Source organism: Ochotona princeps, chromosome 17 (assembly GCF_030435755.1).
Source record: "Ochotona princeps isolate mOchPri1 chromosome 17, mOchPri1.hap1, whole genome shotgun sequence".
Lineage (NCBI taxonomy): Eukaryota > Metazoa > Chordata > Mammalia > Lagomorpha > Ochotonidae > Ochotona > Ochotona princeps.
In genome coordinates, this window is record NC_080848.1 from 27,255,445 (window position 1) to 27,278,694 (window position 23,250).

Genomic DNA, 23,250 nt, shown 5'->3' on the forward strand with positions numbered 1-23,250 from the left:
CACAACCTCTCCCTTTCAAATAAATAAATGAGTAAACACTTGGCTTTTTGGATTTTGAGTCTGAATCCTGTGGGGCAGGCAGTGGCACTTGGTGCGTTGAGGGCAGCTTGGGGGCAAGGTGTGGAAGCAGGGTCAGCTGTGCCAAACCCAAATCACCTCTCCTCTTGGGTGGGCATGCTTCTGCCAAGACCCAGGGAACGCATGTGACATGTGACCGTGGGCCCTCAACCCTGAGTCGGCCACCCGGAATTCAGACTGGCGTATCTTATTTGTCACCTTAGGACCTACAGCAGTTTTTCCAAGATTTCACCGGAGGCAGAATCCTGCCTTAGTGACACTGCGGTCACCCCGCATTTCTACACCTTGAAAACACACGTGCATGGTTCTTCCTTTCTGGGCAAATCAGTTATTTGCCTCTTGGTACACAGACTTTTTTTTTTTTGCTTACCCCTCCTTGTCCTATGTTCTTTATAATTTGGGAGGTTACTTTTAACCATGACAATAGTGATAAGTGTCTCTTATTGCTCCTTCTAACTCTGCCTTTTAAATACGTAATCTTAGAAAAAAAAAAAACTTTAGAGACTACTTTTACCTGATTCATCTTTTACTTTGCCAACCTCTACATTTCACCGTAACGTCTGCATTAGTCCCTGCAAAGGCACACTGGGCGGCACAAGCTCATACAAAGCCCAGGACGGAGGGAGCAGGCCACGGCCAGCTCCAGCTATTTTGGAGATTGAACCAGTGCATGGAAGATCTCAGTCTCTCCTTCTTTCTCTGCAATTCTTTTTTTTTTTAAAGATTTATTTATTTATTTATTATTGGAAAGGCAGATATACAGAGAGGAAGAGAGAGAGAGAGAGGAATACTTCCGCCCACTGATTCACTTCCCAGAAGGCCACACAGGCCACAGCTGAGCTGATCTGAAGTCAATAGTCAGGAGCTTCTTCCAGGTTTCTCATGTGGCTGCAGGATCCCAAGGCTTTGGGTCATCCTCCACTGCTCTCCCAGGCCATAAGCAGGGAGCTGAGTGAAAAGTGGAGCAGGCACAACAGAAACTAATGTCTAAATGGGATCCTAGCACATGCAAGGTGAAGATTCAGCCATATGAGCCATCGTGTTGGTCCTCTGTGATTCTAATAAAAAAATAAGTGAATCTTGGGGCCCAGCGCAATAGCGTAGTGGTTAAAGTCCTCGCCCTGAACGCGCCGGGATCCCATATGGTTGCCGGTTCTAATCCTGGCAGCTCCACTTCCCATCCAGCTCCCTGCTTGTGGCCTGGGAAAGCAGTTGAGGACGGACCCTGCACCCACGTGGGAGACCCGGAAGAGGTTCCCGGCTTCAGCTTGGCACAGCACCGGCCATTGTGGCCACTTGGGGAGTGACTCATCAGACAGAAGATCTTCCTCTCTGTCTCTCCTCCTCTCTGCATATCCTCCTTTCCAATAAAAATAAATGAATGAATGAATAAATAAATAAATAAATAAAATTAACTTTTAAAAAGAGAAAGCCCCAGATATCAATATAGACACAATGTAGAGCAACTGAGTAGGTGAGTCTTTCAGCACGGAGGTAAGTCTGAGCAGCGGAGCGGGTACCTCACTCCCCTGGCCACGAGACTTAACTGGGAGAATCCATGCTGTGCCACACTGCCCGCTGGAGACCTTACCTCCCCATCTACCGCTGCTGGGCAGCGGGAAGGGTCCTGGGCTTGTGGGAGGCCAGAGTGCCAACTGGTGCCAGGCTCTCTGCCTGCTGGCCGCTCTGTGGCGAGCTCTGGGTCTTGGGAGTATCAATTACTCTCTAGGGACATCCATGGAGAAGGCCACTGTATGTAAACGGGAGAAATGAATCCTGAGGGACACTCGACAACAAAGCCACTATACTTGCAGGTAAGCAAAGGGACAGAGACCTGGTTGTCAGAGGGGAGACACCTGAAGATCTTTATGGGTCAGACTGATATAGCAGCCTACATGGGAGTTCTGAGTTGGGCTTGTTAGCATGGAACTTGGCTGACCACCACACGCCAGCACACACACAAGCTATGGCTGGGGGCCTGTCTTTTTTTTTTTTCTTTTTTCCTATTCTTTTTTATTTTTACAATCTTTACATAGTTAATTAGGGTACAAAGGTTCAAGGGTTATAGGAAAGTGGGTAAGACTATTATTTCCATATTTTTTCCTGTATCTGGGGTAAAGGGGGAGGTAAAGGGAGAAGCCCCACCCAGTCTCCCACCCATCCCAGGTCCCCGATGTGGGCCATGCTCCAAGGTCTTGCTCAAGTGCTTTTGATAGTTCAACAGTTCTGAATTGCTGCCAATCTCACCATTCCAAGCACGAAGAAATTGCTGCAGAATTCACTGGTTGACATAGTCCATCTTAGAGTCTCTGTTTGCCCCGTTTTTCACCGCCAACATGTGGCTGGGATAGTTGATTGATTTGTTCTGTTCTCTGTCTTTTCATGGTTAGGTTTCTGAGTCTGGCAGTTCGATTGGGCTGGGGGTGGGTTCCCTAAAGAAACTTTGTCTGAGGTGAACCCAGACCAGGTTCTTGTGAGTACTTGCAAGTACAGGGCCTGGCACAGTCCATCATCCCAATCAGCTGGTCGTTGCAGTTGCTGGGCCGGTTCTGTTTTCAGCCCTGTCTTCCACTGGAACCAATGGGTGTTGCAGTCCAGTCTTGTTCTGCCCAGCACACACTCGCCCCTCACATAAACCAGTGGGAGCTGTAGCCTAGTTGGAGCGACCCACAATAACCCCCACCAGGCCCACCCTCTATCTGGTTCCTGTGCTTGCCAGTATGTACAGTAGACTAGTCCAATCTGTCCCACATTCCATTCAGCTCCCATACATGTCAATGGGCACTGAAGCCTAGTTCAACCTAACCAGCTCCCCTATCCAGCCCACACACATGCTGTTGGGTGCCTTTCTGTCTAGTGGGGGCCTGTCTTGAAGGGCTAGATCCCAATACCTGACAGTGAGTGTAGAATCAGAGGATTGGGTCACATTAGATTAGGCCATGACACCGACTAGCAAGAGAACCAGGTCCGGGGGTGGGTTCTGTGGGGGACAAGTGGGTTCAACCTTATGAAACTGCAAGTCCTGCTGGTTAACTTGAGAGTTGAGATGGTGATGGGCTCAGCTAGGTGTGACCATAAAACCTGCCACACTCACGGGTGCAGGAAACGAGAATAGTCTGGGCAGGTACAAGCTGCAGCACCCGCATGAGCACCCCAAAACAGGGTGTGGGACAGGCTGGTCCACACAAGCTCATACAAAGGCCGGGATAGAGGGGGCAGGCCATGACGTGTTAGGACCTAGCATCTGCTGGCATGCAGGAGATCTAGGTCTGGGAGTGGCCCATATGGGGGAACTCCCCTGATGGGTCATAGCTTCCACTGATGAGCACATGATCCAGGCATGGGTGTTGGGCAGGCTGGGTAGAGTAGCTCCATCTGTCAGCAAGTGCGTGAGTTGGTTTTGGAAGGGGACGGACCAGGTGGGGCCTAGCAAACCATAGCCCACTGCAAGTGCAGAAATCAGGATGGAGTGCAGGTCATGCTGGGCTAGGGCCCCATACCTACTGGTTTGCATGAGACAGGGATGAGAGCAGACTGAGCAGGGCCAGGTTGTAGCACCCACCAGCGAGAGCTGGGTCTGGGGGCTGACTGGGTTAGGCCAGGCTGCAGCTTTTGAAGGCAAGGGCCAAGACAGGGAAGGGCCTGTGTCAAGTTGAGTTAGAGCAAACACTGGCACACGCAAGATTTGTGACCGGGATCAGGCCTGGTTGGAGAGCTAAGGGGACGCCCTGGCTGGGTTGTGGTTCCCACTGGTGAGTGTGGGGGTCAGAGTGGAAGCTGCGATCTGGTCTGGACATGGCTGCAGTCTCCCTCGCCACAAATGTGGACTGGGTCTGGGGTGTGCCAGATTGGACTAGACTCCAGCACCAACTGGTGATTGTGAGAACCAGGGTGGGTGTGGGATGAGCAGGGCTAGGTCTCTGATCCTGCTGATTCATGCATGAGCTGTGTCTGGGTGTGAACTAGGCTTGGCTGGGCTGTAGCACCCAACAGTAAGAACCGGAATGGGTGAGGGCCAGTCAGAAAAGGCCACTGTTCCTGCTAGGACAGGAGATTAACTAAGTAGAGCAGTCCCGTGGACCCACCAGTGTGTGTGAGATGACACTGGGACAGGTTCTCATGGAGAAGCCTGGGGAACTCCTCTGTTGGGACACGCTCCCTGCAGGTGAGTGCAAGAACCAAGACTGGGGAGCAGCTTAGAACAGGCCAGGCCACTCCTGACCGGAGTGGCAAGATTGACAATACAGAACTGTGGAACTATCAAAACCACTTGAGCAAGACCCTCAATGCCCCACACTGAGGACCCTGGGATGGGTGGGAGGCTAGGTGCGGCTTCTCCCCCAGATACAGGGAGGAAGAAAAGAATGTGAAAACAATAGTTTCACCCACTTTCTTCTAGCCCTTGACCTTTCACGCCCTAACCAAATATGTTAAAATAAAACAAAATTTATACTACGAAAAAAGATAACAGAACCTTTCTTCCTGCTGCTGAAAGCAGAGCTATTCTAGAGAATATTCAGAATTACCTTGGGTGCTGAGTTCACGGACAGTTCCCCAAGAATCTGAAACATTCTGTTGTGCAGTTTGCTCAGTAAGCAAGAGATGAAAACACAGTGTCTTCTCCCACAAGATCTGACACCAGCTTGAGATTAAGAAATTAAACACTCCACTACCTTTGAAACCAGAATGATCAGGGGAGAGCGCGAACGCAGTCCCCCACTACCACAAATTATGCAGTCGAGTTTCCCACATTTGGGGAAATCGCAGGGGTCAGCACACCCGGAGTGCAATGGGTGAGCCTCGCCCTGGGAAAACCACCTTCGTGATCATGGTATCTCCCCTGCCAGGTAAGTATGAGTTGCTGGCGTCCCCAGTATGAAGCTATAGCTGCCAACACACTGTAAGATTCGGGTCATATCCGAACCGACTCTAACTGGGCTTTATCTTGTATCGTAAGCAAAAAAGAAACAGATTGTCCCGCTGTGTCTTAGTACTGGTGATAAAGATGATCCGAGTATCTTTTCAGAAAGCGCGCTTTCAACAGACGCAGGAAGTATTCATCTGCATATCCCACCTCCCGGGGTGACATCACGAGCTGGCCCCTTGGGCAGGGCGCAGGCAGCAGCTTCCTCCAGACCCACGTGGCCCTTCCCCTTCTTCCTGCTCCTGACCAGGGAAGTGACATCAGACTATTTTGCCGACAGAACTGGCGCCATCTCCTAGCTTTCCGCGTAACCCACACGAGATAGCTGAGTAACTTCAGCAAATGGACATGCAGAGTATTTTATTCCTGAGAAAATTCCACACTCTCCCAGGATACTGACATTCCCTACCATCCTCCACCCACTTCCTGTTGGGTTCCAAGTGCTACAGGCAGAAGTGCAAAAGCAGGGCACACTGGGTGGGGGTACTGTACGGGGAGCCAAGGTCTCCCAACGGCTCCCCTGCCGGGAAGGCTGCCAGAAGCTCCCAGGTGTACTCCAAGGCCTGACAGAAGTCCCTCCAGCTACTTCAATGCACTTTCAGGGACCCTCAACTACCCCTGAGATGTGTTGATGCATTGTTTGTCCTTGCCAGTTGGTCTCTGTAACTGATGTGAGCTTGGGAACTAATGTCATTAATAACATCTTGGTGAGTGGGCCTTTAACAATTCATGTCTGCTCCTACGACCCTTTGGATGGAAGAGCACAAGGATGTTTGTACTAACATAGTAAAACATGCTTTCAAAATAATTAAGGGTTGTTAAGCCCGTGGTCTGTACTGGGACTTAATGTTTACAGTATTGTGTTTCTTTTTGTTTTTCCCTGTAAATTCACCTATTTAAATAAGCTGTAGACCCGGCCCATCCCACACTCTGTTCTGAGTCAAATCTCAGGACCACCTAAAGAGTGCATAAACCGGGACAGAGAGACCTGGGAGGGAAAAGTGGGTTCCCCCTTCTTGGGTCACTATTCTCGTGGGAGGGCATGAAAACTAGGACGGGGGCTGGGGTGGCTAGATAGAGAGGCACTCAACAACATCTGTGAGGGCTGGATGGTTGAGTTGGTTAGATAGAACTAAGCTTTAATACCCATTGACAAGTACCAGAGCCAAATGGGATGGGGGACAGACTGGTTTTCTGCTACACATACTGGCAAACCAGGGTAGGGGGAGGGCTTGGTGGGGGTTATTGTGGGTCGCCCCAACTAGGCTGCAGCTCCCACTGGTTGATGTAAGGGCCGAACCAGACTGGACTGCAACACCCATTGGTTCCAGTGCAACTCGGGACTGAAAACAGAACCAACCCAGCAATTGCAACCACCAGCTGATCGGGGTGATGGACTGTGCCAGGCCCTGTGCTTGCTAGAACATATAAGAATCTAGTCTGGGAATACCTCAAAGTATCTTTGGAGATCTCCCCAATCGAACTGCTGGACTCAGAACTCTAACCAAGAAAAGACAGAAGACAGAACAGGACAATCATTCATCTCAGCTATATGTTGGCAGCAAATTATGGGGCAAACGGAGACTTTATAATGGACCATATCAATCGGTGGACGACCTCATCGAGCGAAACTGGCAGCGATTCATAACTGGAGAACTATTAAAACCACTTGAGCAAATATCTCAGAGCATGCCCCACATCCGGGACTTGGGGTGGGCGGGAAACCGGGTGGGGCTTCTCCCTCAATATCCCCCTTTACCTCAGATACATGATGGAAATAGTATGGACATAATAGCATTACCCACTTTCCTATCCCCCTGAACCTTTTTTTTCTTTTCTTCTTTTTCCTTTAACTGTAATTAACTATGTAAAGATTGTCAACAACAATACAATAAAAAGAAAAATAAATAAATAAATAAATAAATAAATAAGCTGTAGAAAGAGAAATCTGGTAGGAATGTATTACTGACTAATATGTGTTGCCAGGTGAGGAATTCCTGACTGCAAGGTCAGAATGGATAATGGCCTGCTTTAAAGTGAAACAATGCTACAGATTTATCTTTGAAAACACCCACTTGGGCCGGGTGGCGTGGCCTAGCGGCTAAAGTCCTCGCCTTGAACGCGCCAGGATCCCATATGAGTGCCGGTTCTAATCCCGGCAGTTCCACTTCCCATCCAGCTCCCTGCTTGTGGCCTGGGAAAGCAGCTGAGGACGGCCCAAAGCCTTGGGACCCTGCACCCACGTGGGAGACCTGGAGCAAGTTCCTGGCTCCTGGTTTTGGATCGGCGCAGTACCGGCTATTGCGCTCACTTGGGGAGTGAATCATCAGATGGAAGATCTTCCTCTCTGTCTTTCCTCCTCTCTTTATATCTGATTTTGCAATAAAAATAAACAAACCTTAAACAAATAAATAACTTATATTAAAAAACAGGCTTAATACAGAAAAAAAAATGCAGAGTCCACACATCTTTCGTGGGCCTGGAACTCAACTGGAGCTGGTCTCCAGCAGGACTGCAGGGACCCAAGATTTGGACTGCCACTCAGTGTTCACACTGGACGGTGACTAATCTGGGCATGGTTCTAGCACCTCAACCTGCTTTTCAGTTTGTAAAATGAAATTTTCATCACTGCTCTTGGGAGTTCTTGTGAGGATTAAACCAAATAAACCAATATGGTTTAGGTAAAGCAACAGCCTAAACCATAATGCGGAATTATAAGGAGACCCAAAGAAAACCTGGAACTATTAACAGCTATCATCTACCACTGAGTGCTTCCTATATTACCCTCATTGAGTTGATTTTAGCAACAGGTTCATTTGCAATCATAAGGCAGGCCAAGAGGGGGCACCAGGGTTAAGCTGTTGTCTATAACACCACATCCCATTGCAGATCACAGGTTCAAGTCCCTTCACTTGCAACCCATCTCCCTGCTAATGTGCCTGAGAGCAGAAGGAGACTGCTACAGGTGGTTGAAACCCTGCACCCCCATGGGAGACGGACATGGAATCTGTAGCCGCCCTAACAATGAATGTCGGCCTTTTGGAGAAGAAATCGCTGAATGGAGATCCCTCCTCCCTACCTCTGACACTCTGCCTGTCAGATGAATAACTCTTTTTTTTTTTTTTTAAAGATTTATTCGTTTTATTACAGCCAGATATACACAGAGGAGGAGAGACAGAGAGGAAGATCTTCCGTCCGATGATTCACTCCCCAAGTGAGCCGCAACGGGCCGGTGCGCGCCGGGCCGGTGCGCGCCGATCCGATGCCGGGAACCAGGAACCTGCTCCAGGTCTCCCACGCGGGTGCAGGGTCCCAATGCATTGGGCCGTCCTCTCCTGCTTTCCCAGGCCACAAGCAGGGAGCTGGATGGGAAGTGGAGCTGCCGGGATTAGAACCGGCGGCCCATATGGGATCCCGGGGCTTTCAAGGCGAGGACTTTAGCCGCTAGGCCACGGCCGCCGGGCCCAGATGAATAACTCTTTTTTTTTTTTTTTTTTAAAGATTTATTCATTTTATTACAGCCAGATATACACAGAGGAGCAGAGACAGAGAGGAAGATCTTCCGTCCGATGATTCACTCCCCAAGTGAGCCGCAACGGGCCGATGCGCGCCCATCCGATGCCGGGAACCTGGAACCTCCTCCGGGTCTCCAACGTGGGTGCAGGGTCCCAATGCATTGGGCCGTCCTCAACTGCCTCCCCAGGCCACAAGCAGGGAGCTGGATGGGAAGTGGAGCTGCCGGGATTAGAACCGGCGCCCATATGGGATCCCGGGGCTTTCAAGGCGAGGACTTCAGCCGCTAGACCACGCCGCCGGGCCCAAGATGAATAACTCTTAAAAAATAAATCTTGGGCCCAGCGTGCTGACCTAGTGGCGGACCCTGCACCCATGCAGGAGACCTGGAGGAGGCTCCTGGCTTCGGATCGGTGCAGCTCCAGCGGCCGTTGTGGAGGGATCTTCCTGGTCTCTCCTTCACTCTGTATATCTGCTTTTTCCAATAAAAATAAGTCTTTAAATAAAGTGCAAAATAAACTTTTATAATAAAAAGCAAAGAAACTTTCTACCAAGATGTGGAGCCAGGGAGCTCCTGGTACCTATCCATCATCTGCTCCAGTGGGCCTGGCTTTACTCCAATCCCCCAGCACTGCTGAGTACCCGATGCTAGACCTTTCAGCTCTCCCATGCCTCCCACACCCAGACTGACATCACAACCTCCCTGCCACTCGCCTTTGAAATATGTCCAATTTCTTCTACTTCAGCATTTCAAACCTTGATATTGGAACAGTTCTCAGTGTCTCAAATCCTCCAACGTAAAACTACAAAACCTGTGGCAAGGGTTTCTTACAATCTCGCCGTGAACCACACAGAAAACCACCACTGTGAGAAACCTTACAGCAGCGCCAGTCTCTAAAAGCTGCAATACATCAGCAGAACAGCTTTTTGCATGCTTTCTTTGAAACCAAAATGATCAGGGGAGAGCGCGAACGCAGTCCCCCACTACCACAAATTATGCAGTCGAGTTTCCCACATTTGGGGAAATCGCAGGGGTCAGCACACCCGGAGTGCAATGGGTGAGCCTCGCCCTGGGAAAACCACCTTCGTGATCATGGTATCTCCCCTGCCAGGTAAGTATGAGTTGCTGGTGCTGAGGTCTGTTACAGCCTGCTGTGCACAGCACTATTTACATATGGTGTTAACATAAATGTTCACCTAAAAGCTCCAGATTGTGCTGATATTAACGCAAACTCTCTGACATTTGACAAAAACCGACAGCTTTTGAAAGTTCACCAAATTACAATATGACACACGCGTGGGAAAAAAAGCACCCTTTCCCAGCCTGCACCGGAATACTTCATCTGCATATCACCCGCCTCCGCAGGTGACGTCACCCCTAGGTTCACTTTCTGCTTTCAGAATTACCTAAGACAGTTTATGAAGAACTAATTGAGCCCGTAAAAGCCCACTAAACTCTGTGTCAGGTCTGGGGCAACCATTATGAGGCCATCCTCCCTCGTGTTTACTACTAATGCTCGTGGGAGTATTAGTAAACAGAAAACACTGAGGCTTTCAATGAGAAGGGAAACTTGCCATTTGCGGGGAAGGCCTCCATTTGTTCACCAGGTAGCCAGGAAAGTGGGCAGCACAAGAACTTTCCACCCAGGGAGGAGTCAGAGAACCCGAAAAACCCGATGTCTAGCCGTCTCTTTTCAAAAGGCACCGCATCTCCCCCCTCCTGGGAGGTGCAGTCCCCTTCTCCCATTCATTTTGCTGGTAATAGTAATAACATGATCATTCTTGTTAGACACCTACTTGAAAGGTACGGGTGGGAGAGGGACCCATCCAAGTACCCCCCGAGTGTGTGAGCAAGTGTTGGTGTACTCAAACACCTGGACCATCCTCCTCTGCCTCCCCAAGCACGTTAGCAGAGAGCCGGATAGCAAGCACTCCTACAGAGGCTGTTGGTGACTGGAGGGGGAGGCATGAACCCCTAAGCCACAGGCCAACCCTAGCATTGCATGTGATCATTCTTGCTGTGTCTCCTCACCCTGCACTAACACAGACATCTTTAATAGACACAGCAATCACTGTCTTCGCTCTGAGGGTGAACTGTTGTAGAAGGACATTGTGACCCTAGGTCAGCGAGCACAGGATTACAATTGATTAGGTGTCCTTTGTATGGGAACAACTGAACGGACATCATTTGCAGAACAAATGAATGTGTACCATTCCTATAACCAAATGGATGTAATTTGTATGAGAACAGCTGAGCGGACAGCATGTGAATGAGAACACTGGGTGGAATATACAAAACAAAACTATAGAAACAATTGACGGGTTTTGCTGATAAGCTCAATACTTCCTCCCTTATCCCATATAAAGCCTGATGCCACTAATAAACTTTGGCTTTGGACCATCAGTCCAGAGTCCACATGTGTTGTTATTAGCTCCATGCACCAAGCCCATTGCTGCAGGACAGGGGACAACTGCATGAAATAAAAATGAAAGTATAGGGCTGATGCAATAGTCTAGTGGCAAAACTGTTCTTTGGATCCCATATGGGTGCTGGTTCTAATCCCGGCAGCTCCACTTCCCATCCAGCTCCCTGCTTGTGGCCTGCGAAAGCAGTCAAGGACGACCCAAAGCTTTGGGATCCTGCACCCACATGGGAAACCTGTAAGAACCTCCTGGCTCTTGGCTCCGGATCAGCTCAGCTCTGACTGTTGCGGACACTTAGGGAGTGAACCAGTAGGGACAGAAAAGTTAGCTTTCCTTTCTCTGTTGAGTGAGCAAATGAGAACGAGTGAGACTTAACACAGGCAGAAATGTCTTGCAGCAACTATCAGAAGGGATCCCCAACAGAGGAAAAACCTGAAATTCTGGCTGAATATTTCATAAGCTTAAGCTTCAATTTAATTGCATTTGTGGAAAGCAGCCTTAGCTCACTCAAAGAATGGATTTTTTTTTAATTGGAAAGGCAGATTTACAAACAGAGACGTAGAGATCTTTCATTTGTTACACTCCCCAAATAGCCACAACAGCAGAGTTGAGCCAATCTGAAACAGGAGTCAGGGGCCTGGAGCCTCCTCCAGGTGTCCCATGTAGGTGCAGAATCCCAAGGCTTTGGGCCATCCTCCCAGGCCACAAGCAGGGAGCTGGATGGGAACTGGAGCAGCCTGGACATGAACTAGCCCACACCTGGGATCCAGCCACTTGAAAGGGGAAGATTAGTCAATTGAGCCATCACACTGGCCCTCAATGAATGAATTTACAAGTGCTGACTGATTCGTTTAAGTCATTCATTCAATAAGGGTTTCCTGCATTCCTATTATTTTTTTTTTCTTTAACATTTATTTATTTTTATTGGAAAGGCAAATTTTCAGAGAGGAGAGATAGAAAGATTTTCTATCCTCTGATTCACTCCCCAAGTAGCTGCAATGGCCACAGCTGAGCCGATCCAACTCTACATTCCTATTCTTAGGACCATAAGAGTGTTTACAAGGGCCTGGCGCGAAAGCCTAGTAGCTAAAGTTCTTGCCTTGCAAATGCCGGAATCCCATATGGTGCTGGTTCATGTTCTGATGGCCCCACTTCCCATTCAAGTCCTGGCTTATGGCCTGGGAAAGCAGTCAAGGACGGCCCAAGGCCTTGTACCCCTGCATCCACGTGGGAGACTGGGAAGAGGCTCCTTGCTCCTGGCTCTGGATCAGCACAATTACGGGTATTACAGCCACTTGAGGAATGAGTCAACACATGGATCTTCCTCTCTGTCTCTCCTCCTCTCTGTATATCTTCCTAATAAAAATAAAATAAATCTTACATTAAGAAGAATGGTAATGTGTGTAAACATTAATTTTTTCTTCCAAAGAACTTGGAGGCTTTGGGAAAAAATAAGGCGAATAAAGCCAAGAGACCCTTTGGGAAGCATGTCCTGACCTGTCTCCTGCTCTCTCGGCTCATGAAGAACTCCCAGTCATCACACTAGCCCCTGCCCAAGGGTGGCGCAGTTTCTCACACAAAGGATCCTTCCGAACCCTCGCTGCAGAAGACATCAAACCTGCCTCCCCAGACGCAATGACATTTGAGACTGGTCTTAAAGGAGTGCAAGGACAAATGTATTAACAGAAGAACCAAAGGTACAGAAGAGGGATGGCAACTGTGGCGTCAGCAGCTCATGTGGGCTATTTACAGAGTGAACCAACTGATTCAAGAATTTCTCTGTCACATAAAATAACTTAAAAAAAAAAGGACAAAAGTTTGAAGAAAATTCAAAGAAGTCATAATTAAAAGTGCAAGAATGTTTTTGCTCCATATTAAGAAAAAAAAATTTTTTTTTAAGATTTATTTTTATTGCAAAGGCAGATATACAGAGAGGAGGAGAGACAGAGAGGAAGACCTTCTGTCTATTGAATTATTCCCCAAGTGACTGCAATGTCCAGGGCTGCACCAGTCCAAAGCCAGGAGCCAGTAACCTCCTCCAGGTCTCCCACGCGGATGCAGGGCCCAAGGCTGCTTTCCCGGGCCATAAGCAGGGAGCTGGATGGGAAGTGGGGCTGCCAGGATTAGAACCGGCATCCACAGGGGACCCTGGCAAGGTCAAGGCAAGAATTTTAGCAGCAACTAGGCCACCATGTTGGGCCTAAAATAAACATTTCTAATTGCTTCCTCTTTTTAAAAGAAATACTTATTGAGCCCAATATACTGGATCAATGGCTAAATCCTCACCTTGCATGTACCAGGATCCCATATGGGTGCTGATTCCTGCCCCAGCTACTCCACTTCCCATCCAGTTCCTGCTTGTGGCCTGGGAAAGTAGAGGTTAGCCCAAAGCTGTCCTCATGGGACCCTACCCCCTCATGGGAGGCCCGCAGTAAGTTCAGGCTCTGTCTCTGTGACCACTTAGGGAGTAGACCCAGGGACTAAGATCAGAACTCTGTCTCTTTCTGTAGGTCTAACTTCCCAATAAAAACAAATCTTAAAAAAAAAAATTCTGAACTGAAATGTCAATTCATGCAGAAAATCCTTAAAGCACTTATCCCAGAAATTAAAAGTACATACAAAATTTCTAACTGAACTCATAAGTTGATTTCATAGCTGAACTAAGCAAAGTTCCAGGAAATAAGGCCAGTACCTGAAATCAACTGTATGTCTGTAAACTAGCAAGAACACTTGGAAAATGTAACAAACACTGCTTACAAAGAAATCATTCCATTTTCCTAACATTTACTTCCCATTTGCCCTTTTTTCTATCCCTTAACACAATCTGTAACATTCTTGTGGGTGAAGATAAAGCTCTGCTTATCATTATCTCTCCAAATCAGCAAAGTAATAAAAATTGTAGACTGGAAACCAACTGAACTATATAATGGCTCTGTATATAATGGCAAATAGCAAGGACAAAAGTAAGGACTTCAAAGTCGGGAGACAGCTAAACTCAGATAAACACCAGAAGAAAAACATTAGTGTAACTAAGGAGCTAAAGGAAAATAGGCCTCATTCCGCCAGCCACCTTGGGCAAAACAGAGCATGCAGAAGATACTGTCTAACCGTAAACGAAGTACCCAATCAGAAGATTCACTCCCCAAGTGAGCCGTCCGGTACCCTATCTTTCATTGCTTTACTCAACATTCGAAACAACACAGAAAACTGGAAGCTAATAAAGGAACTTCAAATACAACCAAAAACATCAAAGTCTAGAAAACTAACGAAGGTACTTCAAACACAACCAAAAACATCAAAGTCTAACCAACCCTTGGTAGGGCTGCAAAAAAAACATCTAACAAGCAAAACAAAACAACCACACCAAATCCTATCTTTAAACCAAAATGATCAGGGGAGAGCGCGAACGCAGTCCCCCACTACCACAAATTATGCAGTCGAGTTTCCCACATTTGGGGAAATCGCAGGGGTCAGCACACCCGGAGTGCAATGGGTGAGCCTCGCCCTGGGAAAACCACCTTCGTGATCATGGTATCTCCCCTGCCAGGTAAGTATGAGTTGCTGGTGTTGCCCGGCATACCATCCTCATCATCACACTACTTCAGAGTTACGGTTAGTTTTCTCAACCCGGTCTAGCGACCTGCTTCATCTTTCCATAAAAGAAGACAAATCACACTAAGCAAGCATCAGTATTTCTATTTCTGGTTATGCAAAAATCCAAGGAATTGTAAACCTAGCACTTGAAAATTCCAGCAATCATGGCACCTAATTAGCATATTCCACGCCCCTCTGGCTGATCTCATTCAGTGCCCGGATGCTATCGAAGCAAAACCAAGATATCATAAACTAACTTTTACTTTCAACGGTTTGGCCGTAATGATATCACTGTGGTTTCTGACACAGTTCACTGTCTGTGTAAACTGAGGGAGCGAGTCTGAAAAGCTGAAACCTAAAGAAACTACATTTGAAAATTCTGGCCACGTATTGCTCAAAATAGGTTGTCAGCACAAAGTACCTCGCTTAGGAATAGAGTGCTCCCTATCAAACATGAAGCAGCTCTTTACTTAAAAGATGAGTCGCTCAGATGCTAATTCAAATTTTCAAGAAAGTAAACCAGGAAAGAACTGAGTCCCCCGTCTAGACCCACAACGTGGCAGGTGACCCTCCCGGGCTGAAACCCCTTTGCGATCAGTGCCGACCCACCTGTCAGGCAGTGGCTCTGTTGAGGTTACCACTATGAGCAGCCCTTTTCCTTCATCCCTCCTAGCACATCAGTTTGAGTCTTCAAACGGTCAAAATAAGTGAGCATGCTCTTCCTATCTTTAAAACTGAAATAAATGCTGCTTATATAAAATATTACTAAAGATTAATAAATGGCATGCCATACATGTATATATATAAACATTTTAAATTTTTATTTTGAATTTTATGGTACAATTCCATAGAGTCTAGGACTCCCCCCCAAAAAAATAAATTATAAAAATTTAAAGGTCTATTTACTTTTATTGGAAAGGTAGACTTACAGAGAGGAAGAGATCCAGAAAGACCTCCAAATGGCTCACTCCCCAAATGGCTGCAATGGCCAAGGCTGGGCCACTTCCATATCAGTGCTAGGAGCTTCTTCTGGGTCTCCCATGTGGGTACAGAGTCCCAAGGCTTTGGGCTGTCCTAGACTGCATTCCCAGGCCACAGGCAGGGAGCTGAATGAGAAGTTGACCAGTCTTGACATGAACTGGTGCCCATATTGGATCCGGACACCTTCAGGGAGAGGTCTAGCTCATTGAGCCATCATGATCAGCCCAATGTATATATAAATAAAACCTACAAATGAAATACTGATTTTGAAATATGAACTTGTTATAGGGTGCAGCCGGTGACAGCCAGCACCCACTGACAGTGGGCAAATGAAATGTGGCTGTGTCCCCTACCCTCTGTCCTGAAGGTGGGTTCTAACAGCAATGGAATGTTAATTCCATCCTCAGCCACTCTTCCCCGTCCCCCACTACCCCGATCTAGGTGTTCGCTCCTGCCCACATGTGACTCACCTATCATCTGAGAGGGGACAGTATTGCATTGTTGTGTAACCAATCCCCTCACAAGCCCCTTTAAAAGGCCCGAGAAGCAGGGGCTCACTCTCTGGTCAGGTGATTCTATTGCTCTGGCACCTTGACTCTTGGCTGACCCAGGACAGGTAATCCCCTGAGCATGGTCCCTGTGTACTGCTTAGATGGGACAATGAATATAGCAGTGTTATTTCTGGGTTGTGTACTATCAGGAGTTCCAGGAGAAATGAAGCCTAGCAGTAGTGTAATGTGGGCGGAGAAGCCGGGGAAAGGTGAGTGTCTGCAGCTTCGTAAGTGTGTCCAGGTTATTCGTTGCATGTCTCTTAGGATAGCTTATACTGCTGGGGAAGCTGGGACATAGGTCTTCAGCTTAACGGATGGACTTGAGGGTAATGACCATTTGTTCCTCTTAGAATTTTGTTTGGTTGGATTGCCGTATGGATTTGTGACTTGCTATTTCTAGTGTGCTCTATTATCACCAAGCTTGGTTAATAAAGACTCCGTAACAAACCTTAGACATGTCTGGTGTGATCTCACATTCCGTAACAAACTAAAGGTTAAGGTACCCCTAAATCTGCTTGTGAACCACTTGACTGAGGGGAAATATCCGGCATGTGACCACTACTGGCAGTTCCTACTGGGCCCGGCACCATAGCCTAGTGACTAAATCCATGCCTTGCATACGCCGAGATCCCATACGGTTGCCACTTCATGTCCCAGCAGCTCCACTCCCATCCAGCTCCCTGCTTGTGGCCTGGGAAAGCAGACGAGATCAGCCTGAAGCCTTGGGACCCTGTACCCACATGGGAGACCCAGATGAAGCTCCTGACTCCTGGGTTTGGATTGGTTCAGCACCGGCCGTTGTGGCCATCTGGGGAGTGAATGAGCACATGGATGATTTTCCTCTCTGTCTCTCCTGGGTATATCTGATTTTCTAATAAAAATAAATCTTAAAAAAAAAACAGTTCTGAAAAAAAAAAAGAATGGGGGTGGTTACAGAGGCAGGAGATGCAGGCAGAGGACAGGGTTCAGGGAGTGGAATAAAGGTAATTTAGGTTTATAATAGGTTGATTTGGAGGAGACTTTGAATTTCCTTTAGGCAATCAGATATTTGCAACTGGGAGGTCAGAGAACCAATCTGTCTTAGAAATGTAGACCAGAGTCACTAGCATATAAACAGGGAGGCTGAGTGTTGAGTAAGGCTGTGAGGTTGGGGCAAATGGAACCCCCTGCAGTGTGGCAGCTGGGAGGGGTGGGGAAGCCCCAGCCAGGCCAGACCCAATGCTGGGGACTCAGGTCAAAGTCACTGCTGCCAGTCCTAGGCTTTCTCCAGGCCCGAGAGATCTCTTCCCTCAGGGTAAGTATACCGTGAGGGAAACGTGGGAACTGGATTAACGCTGGCTCTGCCCTGCCACTATCATCTTGGTTCATGTGGAAGACAGGGCTGGAAACCGAACTCGCCAAGCTACTGCAAGGACCAACATGTGCATAATCTGATTAGGGCGACGGACAGTGTTGGACCCTGTACTGGAAAGCACACACAAGAATCAGTTCTGGGATCACCTCAGACAAGTTTCTTTGGAGATCCCTCCAACTGAACTGCTGATCTTAGAACCCTCAACCATGAAGAGACTTTGTCAGTCATTGGATTCTGAATAGATTTCATCATGCTTGGAACGTCAAAATTGGCAGCAATTCAGAACTGTTGAACTATCAAAACTGCTTCAGCAGGACATTCGGAGTGTGCCCCACATTGGGGACCTGGGATGGGCGGGAGGCTGGGTAGGGCTTCTCCCTGTTTCTCCCGTTTTCAGATACAGGGAAAAAAAGATCAATGTGGAAACAATGGTCTTACCCACTTTCCTGTAGCCCTTGACCCTTGTACCCTAATCAACTTTGTAATATTACAAAAAAAAAAAAACCCAAAACAAAACATGGAATTCAAAGCTGCGTATTGTAGCCACTGTGATTTCTCACACCACCGTCACTTAAGTTGCAATGTTGAAATAGAGTTTGAACAGTTCACTTCGTCTAAGTGGTGGCCTCTGGGTTTGCAAACTGTTTTTTCTACCTAGGATATTTATGTTGCATAATTTAGACTCTTTAGGAATTGACAGAGTAGATGTGACTTATTAGGGGGTTTCACTAATTATCTGTATTATCCCTTCCATTTCCTTTTGTAGTTGCTATGTATTATAGAGATGTAGAATATACATATATATACATTTATTTATTTAGTTGACTGTTAGTTGTTCTCTGCTTAAAGAAAGTAGATTAGATAAATATGAGCAGTACCTCGTTTCAAAGAAAAAAAACAAACTTTGCAATGATGATCCCTGTGCTTCTTTAGAGGAGAAAGTGTTAGAATAATTAATTTGTTACTGCATTTATATAATAAAGTTTCCATAGCTTATAAAAAGTGAGGCAGTACCATGAACTAGGAGAGGCCAATACACACAGAAAACTTGAATTAACAGGTAAAGTTTCTTTTGGTGCAAAATAAATTTGAAACCCATATACACTTAGTGTATAAAATGGAATATTTCATGAATTTTTTGAAGATTCCATATATGGGATGATTTCAAAACCTTTTATATCCAAATAAACTAAGTTCATTTTCCATGAACTTGTTGAAGTACCGTGTATGCAAGAACTAGAGAACAGAACAGAGCAAAAGGTCCCCTGCAATACTTTGAAAAAATACTTAGGGGCTAGTATTGTGGCATAGCCAGTGGCAGCATCCTGTTGGGCCCCGAGTGTGCTTTTTCGACTAAGAAGGGAAAAAAAAAAAAAAAAAAAACACAAAAACTTGATGGCCAGGTGCAATAGCATAGCGGCTAAAGTCCTCACCTTGAATGTGCCAGGATCCCATATGGGTGTTGGTTCTTATCCTGGTGGCTCCACTTCCCATCCAGCTCCCTGCTTGTGGCCTGGGAAAGCAACTGAGAATGGCCCAAAGCCTTGGGAGCCTGCACTCATGTGGGAGACCTGGAAGACGTTCCTGGCTTCAGATAGCTCAGCTCCAGCTGTTGCTGCGGCCACTTAGGGAGTGAATCAGATAGAAGATCTTCCTCTCTGTCTCTCCTCCTCTGTATATCTGACTTTGCAATAAAAATAAATAAATCTTTAAAAAAATAAAATGAAAACAAACAGCACACTCACTTCTCTCTTCTAGTCTCAAATCTACATAAAAATGCAGCGTGTCACCATTCCTGTAAAGCCTGTGTTCTTGGGCTAAAAGAAAAAATAAATTCACTGGTAGGAAAATATTCACATCATGTCTCCTCCATATATCTAGAAAACAGCCTATCTAACACAAACAAAAAAATCTCAATTATTAGAATACTTCGAATATAGATATTGATACCAATAGCTCCTTCCTGTCCTTAGTATTACACTATATTTAGACAGAAGTGTAAATCTGAAATACATGTCAGAAATACTCCAATAAAGCCTCAGAGGATGGCCCAAGTGTTTGGGGAACCTGGAAGAATTTCCTGGCTTCTGGCTCCTGGCCGGCCCACCTCTGGCCACTGTGGAATGAATCAGCAGAGTATCTCTCTCTTTAACTCTGTAAATCTGCCTCTCAAATTAAAACATCAATAGATGTTAAAAAAAACAAACCTTAATGCTTCCTTAATAGAAAATATTTTAAAGGATCTGCCAGTTAGATAAGTCAGCCCTACTCTCCCTAAAAAAACTTTCAAAAAATTAACAATGCAGGAAGGTGCATCTTCCCTATTTATCCCATAGCTCTGTTTGGTTTTAGGTGTCTGGTTTCAAAAACCTGGTTGAGTTTCAAAGCTCACAGGGGCTGGCATTGTGGTGAGCCGCCTAAGCCCAGCAGAGGATGGCTGAGTGCTTGGGACCCTGCACAAACAGGGGAAACCTGCAGGAAGCTCCTGATTCCTGTTTTCTGTCTCCAGTTTTGACTGGGGAGTGAACCAGTGGTTGGAAGACCCCCCACACCTCGCCTCTGTTTCTGTCTCTTTGTAACTCCGCCTGTATTTTTTAAAAAATATTTATTTATTTTTAAAGATTTATTTATTTTTATTGCAAAGTCAGATTTATAGAGAGGAGAGACACAGAGAAAGATCTTCCAACTGCTGTTTCTCTCCCCAAGTGGCCAACATGGCTGGAGCTGAGCTGATCAAAAGGCAGGAGTCATGAGATTCTTCCAGGCTTTGGGCTGTCCTTGACTGCTTTCCCAGGCCACAAGCAGGGAGCTGGATGGGAGGTGGAGCAGCTAGGACACTAGTTGGTGCCTATTTGGGATCCTGGCACAGGCAAGGTAAGGATGTCAGCCACTAGGTTTTCGTGCTGGGTCCTGTAACTCCATCTTTTAAATAAATAAGCTAAATCTAAACAAATATCACTGTAAATGTCATCAAGTACCTTTTTAACAATTATGATGAAAATGATAATTGCTGCAGGAAACTGAGGGATTATTAGATGTGAACAGCACCTAGGTGCCACCAAGTTTCCTAGCTCCGCTGTTGATGAAATTAAATTCTAAATGTGACCAACTTCACCAGTTGACCAAGCTAAAAGAGCTATAGCTGAATGTGAGAATATCCTTCCTTCAGCCAAAAACCAGGTTGCTTTACAAACGCACGCATGAATTTCCCTGAGTAATGCCCACTGAGTGGCCAGACGTGGATCACACTAGCAACGCAGCAAGGTAGCGAGGAGCAAACCACATTTCGACCTCTCTAGCAGACTTTCTGGAGCTTCCAAAACTGGGTACAAACCTCACATTCTCCCCTCCAGTACCCCTCCTCAGTACCTGCGGCCTTTTGGAGGGGCTGACCGTTTGGAGGTGAGGCTCAGGGTAAAAAAAAATAATAATAATAATAAATAAGATACTGAGTTTGAAATTTAGCTTCAAGAAAAACACTGTTCTGGCCATCCATGACCACTTGTGTCCGGCGGGCGCGGTTATGAGCCTGTGAAACGTAGGGGTCGGAGGAGGTCTCCTTCCTCCATCTTAAGTACTTCAAGGGCTTTGGTGTCCAACATGGAAGGAGGTCCATGGAGCTAGCAAGGAAAAGTCGGGGCTAAGACCCCACGCCCCTAAATAGGGCACAGGTTCCTGTCCCTCAAAAAGTCGCACTTCCTAGGCCCGAAGAGACCTTACCGTGTTCCAGTTACCAAGTCCTCTATCGTTTGGAAGCGATCCTTGCACAGCTCCAACACCTCCCTCCCCGCTCGGACCAGGAACGGGGGTCCTCGCACACGCCAGCCCCTCCCTCTCGGGACCCCCATGCCCCAGGGGGTGGGGGTCACTCCTCGCTTACTTTTCCAGCTACCTTCTCAGAGCAAGGCAGGCCGTGCTGGCTCTGACGGGCTCGGCTCGCGGGAAGATGTCGGTTGGAGGGTGAGGGGACGCCCGGCGGCTCCCGCCCCCACAAGCCGCGGCCGTGGGGGGCTGGCCCACAATCCTCTGCGAGGGCGGGAAAAGCGCGGAGTGGAGGAGGGGGCGCTGGCGGGAAGAGCATAGGGCCTGGGGGCGGCCCACGCGGCGCACGCACGAGGCTGTCCTTTTCCATATCCGGCCCCTGCACCCCGGCTGGCTCCACTAGTTCCACTCGGGGAGATCGTGCCCCAGGAGTGACTCGGCCTTTCACTCCACAGGCTGGGCGTGGAAGGAGATGTGGCGCGCAGAGCCCACCGGGCCGGGTTTGTCTCCATCCACCACACCCACCCCCTTTTTGTTTTTAAACAGAATGCACACATTTGATGAGGAAACCATATATGAGATTGGGAGGCACTGGCCGGGAAACGCTACCCCAGCCAGCAACTTCCATGAGGCTTCACGTAGCAGGGAGGCCCCGAACCCGCGTGTGGGACAGGCCGCGGGCCGCGCCCCCTCCGCCTTGCGCGTGACGTCACGCGGCGTCAGTCGCGGGGGCGGGGCGTGCGTGCGTGCGTGCATGGTTTTGGCGGTCGGGGCGTGACGGAGTCGGTTTGGAAATGCAGCGGGATTTGGTGAGCTTTCCGCTGTCCCCGGCCGTGCGCGTGAAGCTGGTGGCCGCGGGCTTCCAGACCGCTGAGGAGCTGCTGGGAGTGAAGCCCTCGGAGCTTAGCAAAGGTAACTCCGGACGCCGCCGGGGGCGCGCCGGGTTCTCCCGCGGCCGCGGTTACAGCAGGAAACAACTGCTTGTCGCCACTGGAAAGCTGTCAGCAGCCAAGGGGCTGGTTTCTTTGGGTCCGTGCCTCCTGGGTGTTCTGGAAATGACCCCATTTCTGCTCCAAAGGACGCTTTCACGTGGGCCGTGTCCCACTTGCGCTCGAGACACCTCAGCTCTCGTGGCGAAGAGGTTCGGGAGCTTTGCTAACTCCATTAGGAACTAGTGTAATCAGAACAGGAAACCTGAAAGACTGATTTTTTTTCCCCCTCTCCGTTCCAAAATTCAGAGAATGAGGGTTAACTTTGAGGCAGAATTCGTGTAGGTCGAGACGCTAAGTGAGAGAAAAAGAAAGAAGACACCCTTAATGTAACTCGCTGAAAACCCCCTAACTTTATATTCCACAACACTGTGATTCCCCAGGAATGCAGAAAACGAAACTGCCCATCTCAACTGTGCGTGTTACAATACAGGGGGGCCCAGACTTGTGCATCTCCAGTGGAGATGAAAAGGGATTTTATGCTAATGCCCCTAGCAATGAAAAATAAACTTTCTGTTCATGTTATTTTCTGGCACCAAGATGGTGCGTTCTTAACTGTGTAAGTCATACCACAAGCTGTGTACCCTAAAGTTTCATGAGTTCTTTTTCTTTCCATAAGCGAGGTTTCCAAAGAAGAAATCTAAGAGACTCAATGATAATTACTAGCAGTTGTTGACTTTTGTATGAGCTTGGTATTTACCAAGCTTTTTTACACATACTGCTTTTATTTTCTATTTTATAAAATTAAAAGAAACGTGAGGTACAAAAATTTACCATAGAAAGTTATGGCATCAGGATGTATAAATCAAAGTAATATGCCTAAAAAAAGTTCTTGTTTTGGGTATTAAATTTGTTTTGAAGAAGACGTCAGTAGCACAGCTAGTTAAGCCACAGCCTGTCACGCAGGCATCCCATGCGGGTACTGCTTCCACTTGCAACCCAGCTCTCTGGGAAAATAGTGGAAGATGTGGCTTCAGCCTGGCCTTCATCTGGGGAGTGAACCAGCAGATGGTTCCTTAACTCTGCCTTTCAGATAAATAAAAATGAAACTTTAAAAGACACAGAGAGGGGCCCGGCGCG

At 47.5% G+C, this 23,250-nt stretch overlaps 2 protein-coding genes and 3 non-coding genes across 5 annotated transcripts in view; 1 reads left to right on the forward strand and 4 right to left on the reverse strand.

Annotated features, from left to right (window-relative positions):
- TEX14 (testis expressed 14, intercellular bridge forming factor) overlaps positions 1–21,402 on the reverse strand; it is a 102,527-nt gene extending 81,125 nt beyond the window's left edge. The window contains exon 1 of the mRNA XM_058676074.1: positions 21,312–21,402. The gene's annotated coding sequence lies outside the window, so the exon portion shown is untranslated. The remainder of the gene's footprint in view (positions 1–21,311) is intronic.
- LOC118759739 (U1 spliceosomal RNA) lies at positions 4,770–4,933 on the reverse strand. The gene has a single exon (XR_004996392.1). It is a non-coding gene; the product is annotated as a U1 spliceosomal RNA (small nuclear RNA).
- LOC118759738 (U1 spliceosomal RNA) lies at positions 9,472–9,635 on the reverse strand. Its single transcript, XR_004996391.1, has one exon. It is a non-coding gene; the product is annotated as a U1 spliceosomal RNA (small nuclear RNA).
- LOC118759745 (U1 spliceosomal RNA) lies at positions 14,331–14,494 on the reverse strand. The gene has a single exon (XR_009247021.1). It is a non-coding gene; the product is annotated as a U1 spliceosomal RNA (small nuclear RNA).
- A 506-nt stretch (positions 21,403–21,908) lies between the features above and the next one.
- Positions 21,909–23,250, forward strand: part of RAD51C (RAD51 paralog C) — a 41,402-nt gene continuing 40,060 nt past the window's right edge. Inside the window, exon 1 of the mRNA XM_058676086.1 lies at positions 21,909–22,093. Within this exon, the coding sequence (XP_058532069.1) occupies positions 21,976–22,093 (118 nt within the window). The 5' untranslated portion in view covers positions 21,909–21,975. The remainder of the gene's footprint in view (positions 22,094–23,250) is intronic.